This window comes from Giraffa tippelskirchi, chromosome X (genome assembly GCF_054371585.1).
Source record: "Giraffa tippelskirchi isolate mGirTip1 chromosome X, T2T-mGirTip1v1.2.pri, whole genome shotgun sequence".
NCBI classification, from domain to species: domain Eukaryota; kingdom Metazoa; phylum Chordata; class Mammalia; order Artiodactyla; family Giraffidae; genus Giraffa; species Giraffa tippelskirchi.
In genome coordinates this window covers 83,865,130-83,883,641 of record NC_137289.1, presented here as the reverse complement: position 1 = coordinate 83,883,641, position 18,512 = coordinate 83,865,130, and the positions used below count along the sequence as shown (strand labels likewise).

The following is an 18,512-nucleotide window of genomic DNA, read 5'->3' as shown; positions in this document are numbered from 1 at the left end:
AGACCAATCACAAGTACTGAAATTGAAACTGATTAAAAAAACTTCCAACAAACAAGAAGCCAGGACCAGATGGCTTCACAGGCACATACTATCAAATGGTCAGAAGAGTTAACACCTACCCTTCTGAAACTATTTCAAAAAACAACAGCAGAAGGAACAGTCCCAAACACTCTATGAGGCCACCATCACTCTGACACTAAAGCTAGACAAAGATACCACACACAAAAATTACAGGCCAATATCATTGATGAGCATAGAGGCAAAAATCCTCAACAAAATACTGGCAAACTGAATCCAACAATAAAATAAAATGATCATATACCAAGATCAAAAAGGACTTGTCCCAGGGGTGCAAGGATTTGTCAACATCTGTAAATCAGTGTGATATACTACATGAACAAATTGAAAAATAAAAACTATATGATCATCTCAATAGATGTAGAAAAAGCTTCTGACAAAAGTTAACACACAATTATGACAAAAACTCTAGAGGGTACCTACCTCAGCCTAATAAAGGTCATATATGACAAAACCACAGCTACCATACTCAGTGGTGAAAAGCTGAAATCCTTTCCTCTAAAGATGAGAAATAAGACAAGGATGTTCACTCTTGCCACTTTTATTCAACATAATTTTGGAAGTTCCAGCCACAACAATCACAGAAGAAAAGAAAGAAAAGGAATCCAAATTAGAAAGGAGGAGGTAAAACTGTCACTGTTTGCAGATGACATGATAATATGAATAGAACATCCTAAATGCACCACCAGAAAATTACTAGAACTCATCAATGAATTCCATAAAGTTTGCAGGATACAAAATTAATAGGCAGAAATATGCTGCATTTCTATACACTGAGAAGGAAAGATCACAAAGAAAAATTAGGGAAACAATCCCACTTACCATCACAACAAGAAGAATAAAATACCTAGGAATAAACTTACCTAAGGAAGGAAAAGACCTGTATTTAGAAAACTATAAGATATTGATGAAAGAAATCAAAGAAGACACAGACGGAAAAATATACCATGCTCCTGGACTGAAAGAATCAATATTGGCAAAATGACTACAATACCCCAGCCATCTACAGATTCAGTGCAATCCCTATCAAATTAACAATGGCATTTTTCACAGAACTAGAACAAAAATTTTCACAATTTGTATGGAAACACAAAAGACACCAAATAGACAAAGCAATTTTGAAAAAGGAAAACAGAACTGGAAGGGTCATGCTCCCTTATTTCAAACTATATTATAAAGCTACAGTCATCAAAACAGTATGACATACTGGCACAAAAAATAGTAATATAGATCAATGGAACAGGATAGAAAGCCTAGAAATAAACCCAACTGATTAATAGTCAATTAATCTCTGACAAAGAGGAAAGAATATACAATGGAGAAATGAAATTCTCGTCAATAAGTGGTGCTGGAAAAACTGAACAGCTACATATAAAAGAATGAAGTTAAAGCATTCTCTAACACCATTCACAAAAATAAACTCAAAATGGATTAAAGATCTAAATGTAAGACTAGATACAATAAAACTCTCAGAAGAAAGCATAGGCAGAACACCCTTTGACATAAATCTCAGTAATATCTTTTTGTATCTACCTCCTAGAATATTCAAATTAAAACAAAAATAAACAAATGGCCAAGTAATATTTCATTGTATATATGTACCACATCTTTATCATATATTAATGCATGTATGTGGAATCTAGAAAAATGGTACAGATGATCTTATTTGCAAAAAGAAGTAGAGACACAGTTATAAAGAATAAACATATGGAAACCAAGAGGGAGATGGGATGCAATGAACTGTGAGAGTGAGATTGACATATAGACACTATTGATACTATGTATAAAATAGAGAATTAATGAGAACATACTATATAACTCAGGGAATTCTACTCAGTGCTCTGTGGTGATCTAAATGGGAAGGAAATCCAAAAAGGAGGGGATATATCAATATGTATAGCTGATTCACTTTGTTGTACAGTAGAAACTAACACAACATTGAAAAGCAATGTTCAATACTATACTTCAATAAAAATTAATAAAATAAAAAATAAAAGCAAAAAATAAGCAAATTGGAGCTAACTAAACTTAAAAGCTTTTGCATAGCAAAGGAAACCATAAAGAAAATGAAAAGACAACCTACAGAATGGGAGAAAATATTTGCATATGAAGCAACCAACAACAGATAAATCTAAAAAATATAAAAACAGCACGTGTAGCTCAATACCAAACAAACAACCCAATCAGAAAGCAGGAAGAAGATCTAAATATACATTTCTCCCAAGAAGACATACAGATGGCCAAAAAGTACATGAAAAAAATGCTCAATATTGCTAATTATTAGGCAAATGCAGATCAAAATTACAGTAAGTTATCACCTCACACTGGTCAGAATGGTCATCATCAAAAAGTCAACAAACAATAAATGCTGGAGAGAGGATGTGAAGAAAAGGGAACCCTCCTACACTGTTGGTGGGAATGTAAATTGGTGCAGCCACTATGGAGAACAGTATGGAGGTTCTTTTAAAAACTAAAAATAGAGTTACCATATGATCTAGCAATCCCACTCCTGGGCATATATCTGGAGAAAATCGTCATTTGAAAAGACACATCCACCCCAAAGTTCATAGCAGCACTGTTAATATTTCGAATAGCCACGACATGGAAACAACCTAAATATTCATTAACAGGGGAATGGATAAAGAAGCTTTATTGACTATGCCAAAGCCTTTGACTGTGTGGATCACAATAAACTGTGGAAAATTCTGAAAGAGATGGGAATTCCAGACCATCTGACCTGTCTCTTGAGAAACCTGTATGCAGGTCAGGAAGCAACAGTTAGAACTGGACATGGAACAGCAGACTGGTTCCAAATAGGAAAAGGAGTACATCAAGGCTGTATATTGTCACCCTGCTTATTTAACTTCTATGCAGAGTACATCATGAGAAACGCTGGGCTGGAAGAAACACAAGCTGGAATCAAGATTGCCGGGAGGAATATCAAGAACCTCAGATATGCAGATGACACCACCCTTATGGCAGAAAGTGAGGAAGAACTAAAGAGCCTCTTGATGAAGGTGAAAGAGGAGAGTGAAAAAGTTGGCTTAAAGCTCAACGTTCAGAAAACTAAGATCATGGCATCTGGTCCCATCACTTCATGGGAAATAGATGGGGAAACAGTGGAAACAGTGTCAGATTTTATTTTTTTAGTGCTCCAAAATCACTGCTGATGGTGATTGCAGCCATGAAATTAAAAGACGCTTACTCCTTGGAAGGAAGGTTATGACCAACCTAGATAGCATATTAAAAAGCAGAGACATTACTTTGCCAACAAAGGTCCGTCTAGTCAAGGCTATGGTTTTTCCAGTGGTCATGTATGGATGTGAGAGTTGGATGGTGAAGAAAGCTGATGCTTTTGAACTGCGGTGTTGGAGAAGACTCTTGAGAGTCCCTTGGACTGCAAGGAGATCCAACCATTCCATCCTAAAGGATATCAGTCCTGGGTGTTCATTGGAAGGACTGATGTTGAAGCTGAAACTCCAATACTTTGGCTACTTCATGCGAAGAGTTGACTCATTGGAAAAGACCCTAATGCTGGGAAGGATTGGAGGCAGGAGGAGAAGGGGATGACAGAGGATGAGATGGTTGGATGGCATCACCGACTCGATGGACATGAGTTTGGGTAAACTCTGGGAGTTGGTGATGGACAGGGAGGCCTGGCGTGCTGCGATTCATGGGGTCGCAAAGAGTCGGACATGACTGAGCGACTGAACTGAACTGAATAAAGAAGATGTGGTGTATATATATATATGCATATATACATACATACATATATACATACGATGGAATATTACTCAGACATAAAAGGAATGAAATAATGCTATTTGCAGCAATGTAGATGGACCTAGAGATGATCACATTAAGTGAAGTAGGTCAGAAAATGACAAATACCAAGTGATATCATTTACTTGTGCAATCTAAAAATGATAAAAATCAACTTATTTACACAACAGACTCGCAGACTTAAAAAACAAACTTATGGTTACCAAAGGGGAAAGGTGGAGGGAGCTTTAAATTAGGAGTTTGGCATTAACATATACATACTACTGTGGTGTTGGGGAAGACTCTTTAGAGTCCCTTGGACTGCAAGGAGATCCAACCAGTCCATCCCAAAGGAGATCAGTCCTGGGTGTTCATTGGAAGGACTGATGTTGAAGCTGAAACTCCAATACTTTGGCCACCTGATGGGAAGAGCTGACTCATTGGAAAAGACCCTGATGCTGGGAAAGATTGAAGGCAGGAGGAGAAGGGGATGACAGAGGATGAGATGGTTGGATGGCATCACCAACTCAGTGGACATGAGTTTGAGTAAACTCCGGGAGTTGGTGATGGACAGCAAGGCCTGGCGTGCTGCAGTCCATGGGGTTGCAAAGAGTCGGACATGACTGAGTGACTGAACTGAACTGAACTGAACTACTATATATAAAATAGATTGGTAGTGAGGAACTACTATATAGCACAGAGAACTCTACTCAATATTCTGTAATAACCCATATGGGAAAAGAATCTGAAAAAGAATTGATATATGTTATTTGTATAACTGAATCACTTTGCTGTATACCTGAAAGTAACATAACACTGTAAATTAGCTATGGTGATGATGGTTTAGTTGCTAAGTCATGTCCAATTCTTGCGACCCCATGGACTGTAGCCCACCAGGCTCCTCTGTCCATGGGATTTTCCAGGCAAGAGTACTGGAGTTGGTTGCCATTTCCTTCTCCAGGGGATCCTCCCGACCTAGGAATCGAACCTGGGTCTCCTGCATTGCAGGCAGATTCTTTACCGACTGAGCTATGAGAGAAGCCATAAATTAGCTATACTCCAATATAAAATAAAAATTAAATTAAAAAAAGATGAAAAATTAGGGTAATAAGTGATGAAATGGTCAGAATTTGCTGTGGTAGTCAAATGAGATTTTATTCTATATATGCTTTATTACTTCAATCATTCATATGTTCATGAATTATTTATATTGTTAAAATTAATAAAAAGTCATAAGAACCAAAGAAAATCTTCTCAGAACAATACATTGATCTGTCACTTTTCATTTGCAGATTTTTTTCTATGCATGTATATACATTAATTTCATCAGAGAAATCTCTTTAATCTTTTGACTTCATAAAGGTATTTCTTTACCTCATATGTTGCTGTACTAAAATAAGGCTGGCATCTACCTACTGTACAGCACAGGGCACTATACTCAGTATTTTGTAATAACCTACAAGGGAAAAGAATCAGAGTCAGCAGGGGGAGGTAAAAGGAGTTGCTTGTGTTAATAAGTTCTTTGGACTGGGTAAGAACTCCTTCCTTTTCTATCTATAGATTTGGCACAATTTTGTCTTAGTCCTAGTGACAATGCTTTATTCTAAACCTGGACTTCCTGGTAGAGAAGCAACTAGATATCTAACTGGGGAAACATTTAGAAAGGCTTGTTTCCCACCTCTTCTCCCCAACTCAATGCCTTTCCAGGTCCTTATTCAGCTGTATTTATTCCAGGTACAGTTTGTGATAACTACTACAAGTTCCCACTCAAAATTTCTGTCAGTTACTGCATTATTGGGACCAGCCTGGTACTAACAACATAAAGAAATGTTGGAGGTACAGAAGTAAGTATAGCATCACATGGAGACAAAGAATAGGTGGCAATGGAATACATGACATGAGGACTTAACTTTTAGCTCTTCACCAAAAAATCTCAAGATGACTCAATAATCTGATGGGAGAAATGTGGAGGGCAAAGTTTTGTTTATTTTTCCTTTGAGGGCTGCCCTTTTAGAAAAGTATACTACATGGTTGTGTAGCCTTGCTCATATATACTATCATTTTTTTCATGCATTAGACAATTCTAAAGCAGAATGGGAATGAGATTTTAAAGAAAATTTAACCAATGTGTGTGAACCAGGGTAGAGTTGTTGCCCAATGATTGTATCAATTCAAGAAAAGCACTACAATTTATACTGGCAGAATTGTTCACAAACATGTTTAACACTGTTTATTATGTTTCCTGATCTATCTGATTGGTTATAAGTTATAATATCACAAAGTGGTAAGAAACCTTTCAAGCTGTCATCTAATCCTACCTAAGCCACCTATATTTGTGAAACAAATCTGGCTATACTTGCCTTTCTCCTTCTAAACGGCACTTATGAGGTTGACATGCTTGCATAATCTTTCTGTACACTATTTTCCCACTACACTACATTAGCTGTGTTAACATAGTCTTTATTAGTCTGCTGAGTGGAGAAAAGACTTCCTTCTCAACCTACTTACCTTGGTTGTCATCCTCATTTTCTTCCCAGGGCTCTTCATTTGCTAGCAGTGGGTTCTGTGATTCATTCATAGACCTCATAGGGAAGGAGTGTCCATCACCAGGGCTGGTGGGAAAATGAAGGCAGTGAGATCTTTCAGCCTAGACTTTTTATGAAGGTAATAACCCTATTAGAAGCAGGAGGGAGGTTCTTAGAAATATTTAAACCCTTTAGCTTATTGGCTAAAGTCAAACTGGAATAGGCTCTTATAATAGCATCATTTAGTTACTCTATTGCTCTCAATTTCTTTCTTTTTTTTTAAACGATGCTCACTTTGCAGTTTTATTTGTTCATGTAAATAAAAAATATGTAGTAAGCCAGTTTGGGCATTTCTGTATACCCCCCCCCCATTTTTTGAAGGTTTCAGAAATTGGAATTGACATGGCCCTTTCTCAGCCTCTGAGAAGTTTAACTTTCTATTTCCTCTCTTCCGCCTCTTTTTTTTTTTTTCTGCTTTCCCTTCTGCTTCTTGTTCACGCCCACTAATGGAAGGCATGGTTGTTTCTCTTCAGGAAGCCATTGGTGCTAAGAGAATGTGCCTTGAGTATTAAGTTCTCTCTTGCTTGGCCGTGTGCCACTAACTTTTTTTTTTAAATTTATTTATTTATCTATTCTTTTACTTTACAATATTGTATTGTTTTTGCCATACATTGACATGAATCTGCCATTTGTTTACATGTGTTCCCCTTCCAGAACCCCCCTCCCACGTCCCTCCCCATCCCATTCCTCTGGGTCAACCCCGGTGCACCAGCCCTGAGCACCCTATATCATGCATCGAACCTTCACTGGTGATTCGTTTCACATATGATAATTTACATGCTTCAATGCCATTCTCCCAATTTCTATACCTTGTTTATTTGTCTGAATCAGTGTTGACTGGATTTTTTGTTTTTAAGCAGCTCTTTAACTTGCTTCCCACAATGCCCAGTAGAGCAAAATGCACATATAGCAAGTTTCATAAATATAATTTAATGATAATTCCAATTTATACCCCGTTATATTATTGCTTTGGCTCTAAATTTTCAAGAAAAATTAGCAGATTCAAAGTCACTTAATTCACTGGAGATAAGTTGCTGTTAATTGGTGATAAATAATAATAATGTATGAATGCCCTGTTGTTTGGCTTATATGGCAGAAAAGTTATTAAGGGCTGGGGGGAAAGCACCAGAGTGAGGCATTTCTTAGAGTGCAGATTCTGGGGTGCTATTATCCTACCTCAGAGTTGATAGTTCTCTACAGAGGATGTAACTACACTGATGATAAGTGAGTGGGCTTTGATTTTTGCTCTTGTTCTTTATTTCAAAGAAGACTCATTGAAACTTCCCTTTGGTGGAGTGATAGTGTGTGTGTTTGTGTATGTATGTGTGTAAGTGAGGTGTAAATAATTGCTGGTAATAGTTATTAATCAACATAATGCACTAACACAGTTTTATCTTGTGATTTATAGCCAGGGAAGTAGGATATATCACAGCTCTTAAATAAATGAACCTGTAAAATATTAACTGGTACAGAGGAACTATTAGGGCAATTCTCTTCATGAGAATTTTTTCTCAATTACCAGCAAAGTTTCCTCAAATAAATGAACAAATGGATGTCTGAAGAATGGATCTAAAAGGGGACTGAAAGAAGGCAATAAGCTTTGTGCCAGAGCTAGTTTGTTGATGTTAGTTTAATCTGGTACATGAAGTCACTCAGAGGACACAAGCTCATCTCTCCTTTATTGGTTTCCCTTCATTCTTGCTGAAATTATAAGAATTACCTACAGTCTCTAAATCAATCTTTGTTTGTTCTTACTTAAATTAAAAACTTTAATCCAAAACTATGAAAAATGAAGACAAGAGAAATAATTTCTAAGACTATATTACAGATAGCACTAAAAGCATTTGGGGGTATATTTTCCCTCTGTTGTTTCTTTTCTCTTTATATTTGTATATATCAAAAAACATAAGAATTTCCATGTCTATTGTTCTACTAATTCCATTTCTGGGAATTTTGCTAAAGCTAGAGATAAACTAGACATAAAAATGTCCATTATGCTATTATTTCCAGCCAATAATTAGGTAACAACCTAAACATCTAACAATATGGGAAATTATATATATATATATATATATATGTTGTTTTCTGTCTTTAGTCACTCAGTCATCTCCAACTCTTTGCGACCCCATTGACTGTAGCCCACCAGGCTCCTCTGTCCATGGGATATATATATATATGTACATATATATATATATAAGGGTTGACTCATTGGAAAAGACCCTAATGCTGGGTAGGATTGTGGGCGGGAGGAGAAGGGGACGACAGAGGATGAGATGGTTGGATGGCATCACCGACTCGATGAACATGGGTTTGGGTAGACTCCGGGAGTTGGTGATGGACAGAGAGGCCTGGCGTGCTGCAATTCATGGGGTCGCAGAGAGTCGGACACGACTGAGTGACTGAAGTGAACTGAACTGATATATATATATATGTGTGTGTGTGTGTATTTACATACACATATATATATTTTTCCAACTGGATGGAATATGACATAGTCAAAGGTAATGGTTATAAAGACTATGTCACAATAAGGGGAAATGTTCACTGTATTTTAAGTGAAAAATGTAAAATTCAAAATAGTACGTATACTGTGATTAAAAATACATACAAATATATATAGAAAAAATCGGATGTTTACCAAATTTATTTATAAATGACTTGTACCAGCTTACACTGCCACAAACAAAGCATAAGAATGCTTATTTTATCACACCCTGATTTATCTTTCCTGGTGGCTCAGCTAGTAAAGAATCCGCCTGCAATGTGGGAGACCTGGGTTCGATTCCTGGGTTGGGAAGATCCCTGGAGAAGGGAATGGCTACCCACTCCAGTATTCTGGCTTGGAGAATTCCATGGGTTGACTCTCGCAAAGAATAAGACATGACTGAGAGACTTTCACTTTCACTAACCTAGTAATAAAAAACTCAGGAAATAGAGTTTTACATTGGACAGATATCTGCTGCATAATACAGTCAAAATTAGATTGCCACTTCAAGTCATGGTCCCACATCAACTTCTTTAACTGGTAATAATTACCTACCTAGACCCAATAGGTATTAACCAGAACTTCTTATTATCTCCAAACACTTGCTGGATATTTTTGACGAAGCCAAGGTTGAATCCATTTTTCTCTGGGCCGCTCGTAAACACTGGAGTACAGAAGGCCTCTAGGGAAGGGCAGGGAAGTTGAAGAAAAGAAGAGAGCAATAATCAGGACTATTATAATTTTACAGTTCTCTATGAATGTGACTTGTTTTTACGGTGTCTTTCTGCTGTGGTACCGTAGGCCCCTCATTCTTAGTTATTGCTAAATTATTTAGTAAAAACTAGCACAATCGCTTTACTACAAAGCAAGTTTTTATTAAATGCAAAGAATTGGCACTCTTTTTTTTTAAGGCAGAAGAAACACAGGATGATAGAAATCAATGAACAGTAATGGAATAGTATGTGTTTTGTACTGCATGTAAGGAGTGAAAGACCAAATCTGAGTGCTTTATTTGAATCTAAATTGTAATAACAGCCAAATGGTCTCTATATTCAGAGCTGGTGCCAAAATAATGACACATAAAGAGATAGTAATGACATTGATTTGGTTTTGAAACATTTCAGAAATGAAGATGTTCACACTGAAGCCTGCAATGTAAGAAACTGAGTTTTACTCCAGAAAAAATGTCAATGAGTGAACTATAATCACCTCAACGACTATAGAAATTGGACCATGTTAGTGCACATTATTTTTAGATACACATTTAACCCATTAAGCAAACATTTTCACTGTTGGACTCTGGCTGCATCTAGCCATTTCCCTTTTGTTCTTTTTTCAGACTCTGTTATCATGAAGCTTTTAGTACTTTTCTATATTGTAGCTAATCTTTAAACCAAATGTGCTAATCTACCACCCTAGCAACTAAGTGCTACATATATATTTGGTTTAGAAAATAAGTGCAAATACTTCTTAGCTGTCATCATTATTAGCAAATAAATTCCAAAAACATAGTGGCTTTCACACTCTACTTTCCTCAAATTTACCTTAGCTAAACATTCAACATTTAGACACTTTCTCCTTAACCCTCATGCATTGATTTGTATACAGTATAAATATTTGTTTCACCATGAAAACAACTGTTGTACCAGATTCATCAGAAATATAGTTCTACAAATAACAGCCCAGAGTATAAGTAATGGAAACATTTTCATTTCTTGTGCTCATTTTCTATAGACTCACTTGTTCAATGTGTTTATCTCATTCCCACAGTCCCTGCACAGCTCCTTGACAACTGTAGATATTCAATGATTTGTTGGTTTGGATTCTCTCTCAGGAGAACGTTTTTAGAAGTGCTCAATAAGATTTTTCTATTTTTGTTGACCTTGACTTCTGCCTTCTGATGTTCCCTTCTGTGCTGATTCTTTCTTGCACTCCCTTATGTGAACACCTTTCAGAAATTTTTAAGCTGCAAATCTAGGGAGCTACCTGGAGAAGGAAATGGCAACTCACTCCAGTACTCTTGCCTGGAAAATCCCATGGACAGAGGAGCCTGGTAGGCTACAGTCCATGGGGTCTCAAAGAGTCTAACAGGACTGAGCGACTACACTTTATTAGCCAGTGTGTGTTTGTTAGTCACTCAGTTGTGTCCGACTCTTTGCAACCCCATGGACTGTGACCCGCCAGGCTCCTCTGTTCATAGGATTCTCAAGGCAAGAATACTGGCGTAGGTCGCCATTTCCTTCTCCAGCTATTACCCAGTATGAACTATAAAAAGCAATGGTCACTTTTCATGTGAGGTTTTATTCACTAATGCTCTCTTTAGTCTGTAAGTTTCATTTACTATGGCTTTCCAGTTTGGTAAAACGTGTTTACATCTGTCCCTGTTATTGGAGGCAAAGAAATGTCATTGCAGCTGAAATGCTTCATTCAAAGTTTTTCTCTTCCTTGGGAACAATCCACTGGTCACAGGGATATATATTCATATTTTTTTTTCCCTAGTCTTAATATCCAATCTTACCTAAGGTGGTTTTGTTTCTGCTGACAAGCCAACAATGGTAACCAAAGAGAATCACAAGGCTGACAAAAAACATGCAGGCCACAAAGAGGAGAAAAAGGACATGGAACTTAGAGCGAACACCGGGCAATTCCCCCTAGAAAAGAAATAATGAACAGAAACAAAGGATTACAGTTGTAAGGTTTGGGTAGTTTTTCTGTATTGGTTAGTACTTTTTTCATATATATAAAATGTCTGCTATAATTAAAAATAGATTTTGTATAATTTTTACAAAACACTTCTTTCTGTGGATGACCATTCCACATTATGGATATACTTTTGGCCTACACAGCCTAAGTGGATCTTTGCTTAAGTGCAGTTCAGTGTAAAATAGAGTATATAATATGTCAGTTAGAAAAGAGTAATGTTAAAAGACTATGCTCAGGGCATAATTAGTATGCAAATTCTTAAAGCTTGTACTCCATTTAGTTTGTAAATTATGAGTGATTGGCTAGAGGTGATCTTGAGGTCATATCATATGGTTCATCCTCTTGTCTCAAGGTGGGTTACTCTGGAATACTTTATATGTCATGTTTCTTTGGATGCATGTATGTTGAAAATGGCACAGTGATATATGTATGAAGTTAAAATACATAGGTAATATTTTTAAATGTTCTACCTATAAGTCATTACCTGATCTTAAAACTACTGCAAATTTTATGTGTTTTTTTTTAATAGCTGAATGTGCTGGTATGTTACATCCTATATGAAACAGCTGTTTAGACAGTAAAATCAAGCAAGATTTGACAGGCAATTGTAGGTAGCTAAAGATTTTCATAGTTGAGACATCTTATTTTCCATATGGCAACAGTTTTTTTTTAATGAAGCCCTATACTAGAATGACAGAGAAGGCAATGGCGACCCACTCCAGTGTTCTTGCCTGGAGAATCCCAGGGATGGCAGAGCCTGGTGGGCTGCCGTCTATGGGGTCGCACAGAGTCAGACACGATTGAAGCAACTTAGTAGCAGCAGCATACTAGAATGAATGTTCTAAAGTTCTATAGCATTCACAGAATGTAACATTTTGTCTTCTGAAGAGAACCTTAGAAAACATGTTCAATTTTGGAGTAGGCAGTTGGGAGAATTTCTTTTCTTTATTTCCCCCTTTCCTGTGCTGATCATTGTTTTGGTATGATGAATTGCTTTGAAATATTTCCAAATGCTCTTGAGTAATAAAGGTGATTCTTTGTTAAAGTGGACCTCTTGGTTGGATGGCATCACCGACTCGATGGACATGGGTTTGGGTGGACTCCGGGAGTTGGTGATGGACAGGGAGGCCTGGCGTGCTGCGGTTCACGGGGTCGCAAAGAGTCGGACATGACTGAGCGACTGAACTGAACTGAACCGAACCGACATTAAGATCTAGTTCTACTACAGTTTGGAAAGAGAAAATTAAGGCTTAGAAACAGTTGGCAAATTCAGATAGTACAGTTTTTTTCTTCTCTTTGAAAAGATATATATTTATTTTGGTGTAAGGAAATATTAGGAGTCTTCTAGAGAGTATGTGTTTGAAGGATGAAGATAAGAGGAAGTAAACTAGTCAGATGCTTTCAGCTGAGGGGTGGTCTAGGTGAAATTTGCCTGGGGAAAGAGTATTCCAGGATATAGCAACACCAAGGACTTTGACCTTCAGGAACTTTTTATGTGAAGGTCCCTTTTGAAATGTTTCCTCTACAAAATCTTGGCTTAAGTACTCAAATTTAATGTAATCGATTTTTCTTTGATGCATTTTGAATTTATAGGGATGAATTTGTGGTGTTTTTTGACTGGCTGGACTTTTGTTTTCAAAATGTCTACTTTTTTATGTTTTAAAGCTCACATTTATTTTACTTATCTTTCATGTTTAAATGGACAATAGCAAATGGCTGGGTAGCAGGGACTGATATAAAGTCAGTTTACACTCTGAGTAGCTGAGCTGAAAGTCTTTCCTCCCTGAATTGCTCCTACAGAAATCTCTTCTGTCTGCTAAAGCATATCTACTGTGTTGTCCTTTGATAAACTCCTTAGATATTTAGCTTTTTTGTTAGAAGATGATGACCCTATGTTCAAAATTACCCTCTCAGGAGATAACCAAGCTAAATTACTCAAAGCAATAACCACCAGAAGCAGTTCAGAGGAATACAGGTAGAATAATACTGTCATCTCAGTTCTAAAAGAATTCTTAGTCTCTATGAGGAGATTCTTGGCCCCGTGTGAGAGGTGTATATTATTACTTTTTCATAAAGCAAATATCAGTTTCCTATCAAAGTAGCTACTCTTTAAGTTAACATTGAGAGGAGAACCACAATCTGATGGTCTTCTGAATTATGTATTCCAAAGGAGGTAGAACTTCTTTATAGCAGGACCACAATGGGCAATAAGACATGGTACAGTGTTTAAGATTACTAGGCTGAGAGTCAGACAAGCTCAAGTTCTCACTTTGAAACTTAGAAGCTGGGTGATCCTGAACAAGTCACTTAGCTACTATGACCCTCAGTTTATAATATTTAAATGAGACAAATACTTCCTGCTCTACCTAGTTCACAAGGTTTTGGTGAGGATAAGATGAGATGATAGATATGAAAGTGCTTTGAAAATGGTAAAGTACCATACAAATGGAGGTTGCTGTTCTTAGGAACACAGCTAATCTCCTTGATACATGGATTTTAAAATACATGGCACCATTTACTTTTCATTTTACGGGAAGACTCAATTTAAACTGAGAAAGCCATCTTTAAACCACCCCAAAGTGCTCTCTGGCTAGAGAGGCTGCAAAGAAGCATTTCTCTGAACTGTCAATGCCCTTTTCATGATGAGGGCAAGCCAGGGCATGTTTCCTTACCTCTCATCTATCAGGTATGAGCTAGTCTATTGCAGAGAGAAAAAATGAAGGAATAGGAAAGGGAGAAGGCTATGTTTACCTCTGATAGTGCTTGTGAATACTGACGCATTTCTGGAGATTAAGTCATATCCAGATATTATCTTTTAAGAGTAAAAGAAGCATACTGCACTGGGCTAGCATTATGGTATTTGATTACTGGCTAGGTAGGAGGGCCCAAGGCAAATGTATGAAATACAACTAGTTCTTTAACAGTAGCTTACTGTATCAAGGACCAAGTAAAGTCTGTAGTGAAGACCGAGGCTGATACTTTCCCTGCTGAATTGGATGCAGGAGATTTTCTTTATGGTCAAGGTAGTAGTAGTTCAGTAGGTGAAGAGAATGCCAAACAGGCAATGGAAACCTGGGCAATAGATAAGAGATCCTGTGATGTGGAAAGCAGCCAAAGAAGAGACACAAGGATGTTGAAGCATTTTGCATTTGGGGAAAATTTGTGAGAAAACTTCACTTCTGCTTATACTTTTGTATCCCTGAGTTGAAGATTTTGATATGCACTATATAATTACTGATTCTTAAAGTCATTAGATATGGGAATTGATTAAGCAAGTTGAGGGGAGAATGGAAATTACAGAATACTTCTGTAATTTTCTACACTAGTACAGATGAAAGTACTAATTAATAATTTATATATTCTCAGCTATTTAGGTTCTTACTGCCTTGTCTTTCTCCTTTTTTCTCCAGTTTTTTATAACCTAGATTATAGTCACTTGCTTTACCTCTCCCCTTGAGGGGAGATATTCCTGTTATACAGGCTCTTGCTCAATTCCTAAAGTAATAACTAGTAGCTCTGCCTACAACTGTTTTTTGCTATACCAGTTCATTTTGGAAAGTCCTCATCTGTAAGGTTATGTCTTAATAATTGTAGTTGTGGGAAAGACATATATTCTGGAGTTCTTTGGCATGAAATTTAAAAAATATATATATTTTACTATACTGCTGCCAGATCCTGTAAACATATATGAACTGAAAATCTGCCTTCAATTCTTTTGGGAATAGATGGAATATAACTGATATCTTCAAGCAGAAGAAAGGTGAAAGGATTTTTTAAAAAGTATTTCATTATAATTATTGGAATCAGGTTTTGAAAGGTAAAGTACTTTCAACATCTGTTTCATTTGATCTTGGCAAAGAGCCAGTGAAGCAGGTAGCAGAGCCAGTATGAGAACTCAGTTATCCTAAAAGCCAATCCAGAGTTTGTCAAAGTTCAAATAAGTTCCTTAATAGGAAGAGACTGGAAAAACAAGTTCGGGTCTCACTTGTTTCTTCCTTTTCATTTGGTCTTTTGTGACGATGAGTTAATGACTCTTTCCAATAGGAATAGGAATCCAATAGGAATTAAATCTCCTTTGAACGGGGAATTAGAAAGTATTTTCTCAGGAAACTAGGGATTTAGAATTAGTTTCAACATTTTTCAAACCTAAAATTGGTAAGAATTGGATTTTTAAAACTTGATTAGATAAAAACATTGTAAAGAATCAGTAAGAGTAGAGATTAGGTTCCTGGAGGCCCAACAAGGTTCTCATATGTAATAGTAAACTGTTTAACTGACATCTAAATAATAGCTTCCTAAATCTCAGAATATTTAACATGGGAGACTCGTTTTCTGTTTCTTCCTTTCTGATTAATTCAGTATTAACTACTAAAAAATATTTAAAAAAGTAATTTGAACAAGGTGACAGATTGGTGCAGGTGTGTATTTATTCTGGGGGGGGGGACCAGAAGGGGGGACCCTTCTGGATTATTTAACTTACTCTCCAGTATTTGATGAAATAGCTGAAGACCGTTGTAGCAATGTACAGGCAATAGAGAACAGAATAAGCTAAGAACTGAAGGAAGAATTTATAGTTGGAAAATCCAATGCAGTTATTAACCCTAAAAAAGGGGAAAAAAAAGAAAAACATTTGAAATCAGGATCCATTGATTTAGAACACACTGAGAGACAGTGAAATCTGTTACCCCTGCTGCTTCATTTTCTGCTGTACAGAAAACAGAAATTGAAGTCCCTTAATAGGAACAGATCGGAAAAATAAGTTCATGTCTCACTTGGTTTTCCTTTTATTTATAGACACAGAAACACCTGGCCTATATAATAGGTTCTCGACACACCCAAGCAAACCTGGATCTTGGATTCTGAAAACCTACTAGAATCTCAGTAACTATACTTACTATAGTATGGTATATTCTCTTTATCATGGTTTCATACTGGTTCTCTGGGTCAGACATACAAAATTTGGAAAAGAATTGTTTAAATTAACAATCTAGAGTATTTCAAACATCAAAATGCTAAAAACAGAACTGAATTGTGTAATGTCAAAGAGAACTATTTGTGCTCTCTTTCATTATTATAGCTAAAGGACAAGAGACCGTTAGTTCTGTGACACCAGGAATTCATTGTCACACCATTGGTGGTATGTTTATTCTTGCTTTAAAATGTTACGCCTTCCCTGTTACCTACACAAATACAAAGCCCAATGAATTATGGTAGCAGAAAACAGGCATTTTACAACTATGCTTGGGAAAGTAGGCATATTGAACAACTTTGACCCTATTAGATGAGAGAAATGAATCAAAAGGACATACCATGGGCAATGATGGTCCATTTTTAAAACACACCTACAAAAGAAACGAAATACAGTGTGATAAATTTCAGAATTGAATTCAAGGTATCCAGCAGTATTTTTACATGGTACCAGTACACTCATCCCTAGATTTCCACTATAGCTTCTCCAAAACTGTTATGTCCTCAGTTGTTCCTAGGATAAGCCAATCATTAAACTTTAGGATCTTGTTGGCAGCAAGTTACATGCGTAAAATTCAACCTTTAAAAGCCACTGGGAACTCTAGGATATTGACACAGAGAATAGGTCCAAGATATCTCCCCTCACTTTACTTACTTAGTTGAATAAAAGTAAAAAATAAAGCATATGACCACAGCCTGTGCTTGAATCAAGGTTAAGAGAAACATGGATGAAACAAGCACTTAAGAAGGACATGAAGATTATATTTATTAGCACAAAACTGGGATTTTACAAAGCTGGAGGAATTTGAGTAATAAAATTAAGTAGCACTGGCTTATAACCCTAAAGATAAAATTATTATCCATGCCCACACGGGCTTCCCTGATAGCTCAGTCGGTAAAGAATCCGCCTGTAATGCAGGAGACCCCAGTTCGATTTCTGGGTCGGGAAGATCCGCTGGAGAAGGGATAGGCTACCCACTCCAGTATTCTTGGCTTCCCTTGTGGCTCAGCTGGTAAAGAATCTGCCTGCAGTGTGGGAGACCTGGGTTCGATCCCTGGGTTGGGAAGATCCCCTGGAGAAGGGAAAGGCTACCCACTCCAGTATTCTGGCCTGGAGAATTCCATGGATTGTACAGTCCATGGGGTCACAAAGAGTTGAACACAACTCAGCAACTTTCACATATTGATATAAGTAAATGATTGCATAAATAAATGAGGGAGAAGAGACAAATCTCCCATGTAGAGGAATTCCAAATAATTTTTGTAGATATTGTGCCTTCAGGGTGGGGGTGGGATGGAGGATAACATTCCTTTAGTGTTGGCTGCACACTGAAACTTTCTTCTACAGAGTACAGTATGGACGACAGGGTGGAGGAAGAGTAGCTTTACAGCGGAGAAATCTGACAAATACTCCTCAGTCAGATGATTAGCACTGCAGTGATAAGCTATGTCTATAGTGTTTACCCTTGATATGATTCAATGAAAATGACTCTTAACCTCTCTAGTCTTCTTCCCCCAAAAGACATTACCCAAATCTAATCACGAGAAAAATATCAGACAAATCCTGAGAGTATTCTACAAAATATCTGACAATTCTAAAAACTGTCAAGGTTATCAAAAATAAGTAAAGTCTGAGAAACTGTCACAGCTAAGAGGAGCCTGTGAAGACATGACAACTAAATGGTATCCTGGAACAGAAGGATGTTAGAGAAAAACTGAGGAAATCTAAATAGTGTATGGACTTTGGTTAAAAATTAAAAAAAATAATGTTGGTTCATTAATTTTCACAAATGTACCATATTAACACAAGATGATAATAGGGAAAATGCTGCAGGACATATGAAAACTATGTTTACAATAATTCTATAAATTTAAAACTGTTCTCAAATAAAATGTTTATTTTTAAAAATGTGGTTTCATTTCTCCTTCTT

The 18,512-nt window shown here is 36.9% G+C and overlaps 1 protein-coding gene across 2 annotated transcripts in view; it reads right to left on the bottom strand.

Annotated features, from left to right (window-relative positions):
• ZDHHC15 (zDHHC palmitoyltransferase 15) overlaps nucleotides 1-18,512 on the bottom strand; it is a 126,714-nt gene that overhangs the window by 39,908 nt on the left and 68,294 nt on the right. For both annotated transcript variants that reach the window (XM_081563801.1, XM_081563802.1), the window contains 5 exons: nucleotides 16,923-16,955; nucleotides 16,094-16,214; nucleotides 11,429-11,561; nucleotides 9,466-9,592; nucleotides 6,349-6,452 (listed from right to left, as the gene is read on the bottom strand). In XM_081563801.1, the coding sequence (XP_081419927.1) occupies nucleotides 6,349-6,452; nucleotides 9,466-9,592; nucleotides 11,429-11,561; nucleotides 16,094-16,214; nucleotides 16,923-16,955 (518 nt within the window). The remainder of the gene's footprint in view (nucleotides 1-6,348; nucleotides 6,453-9,465; nucleotides 9,593-11,428; nucleotides 11,562-16,093; nucleotides 16,215-16,922; nucleotides 16,956-18,512) is intronic.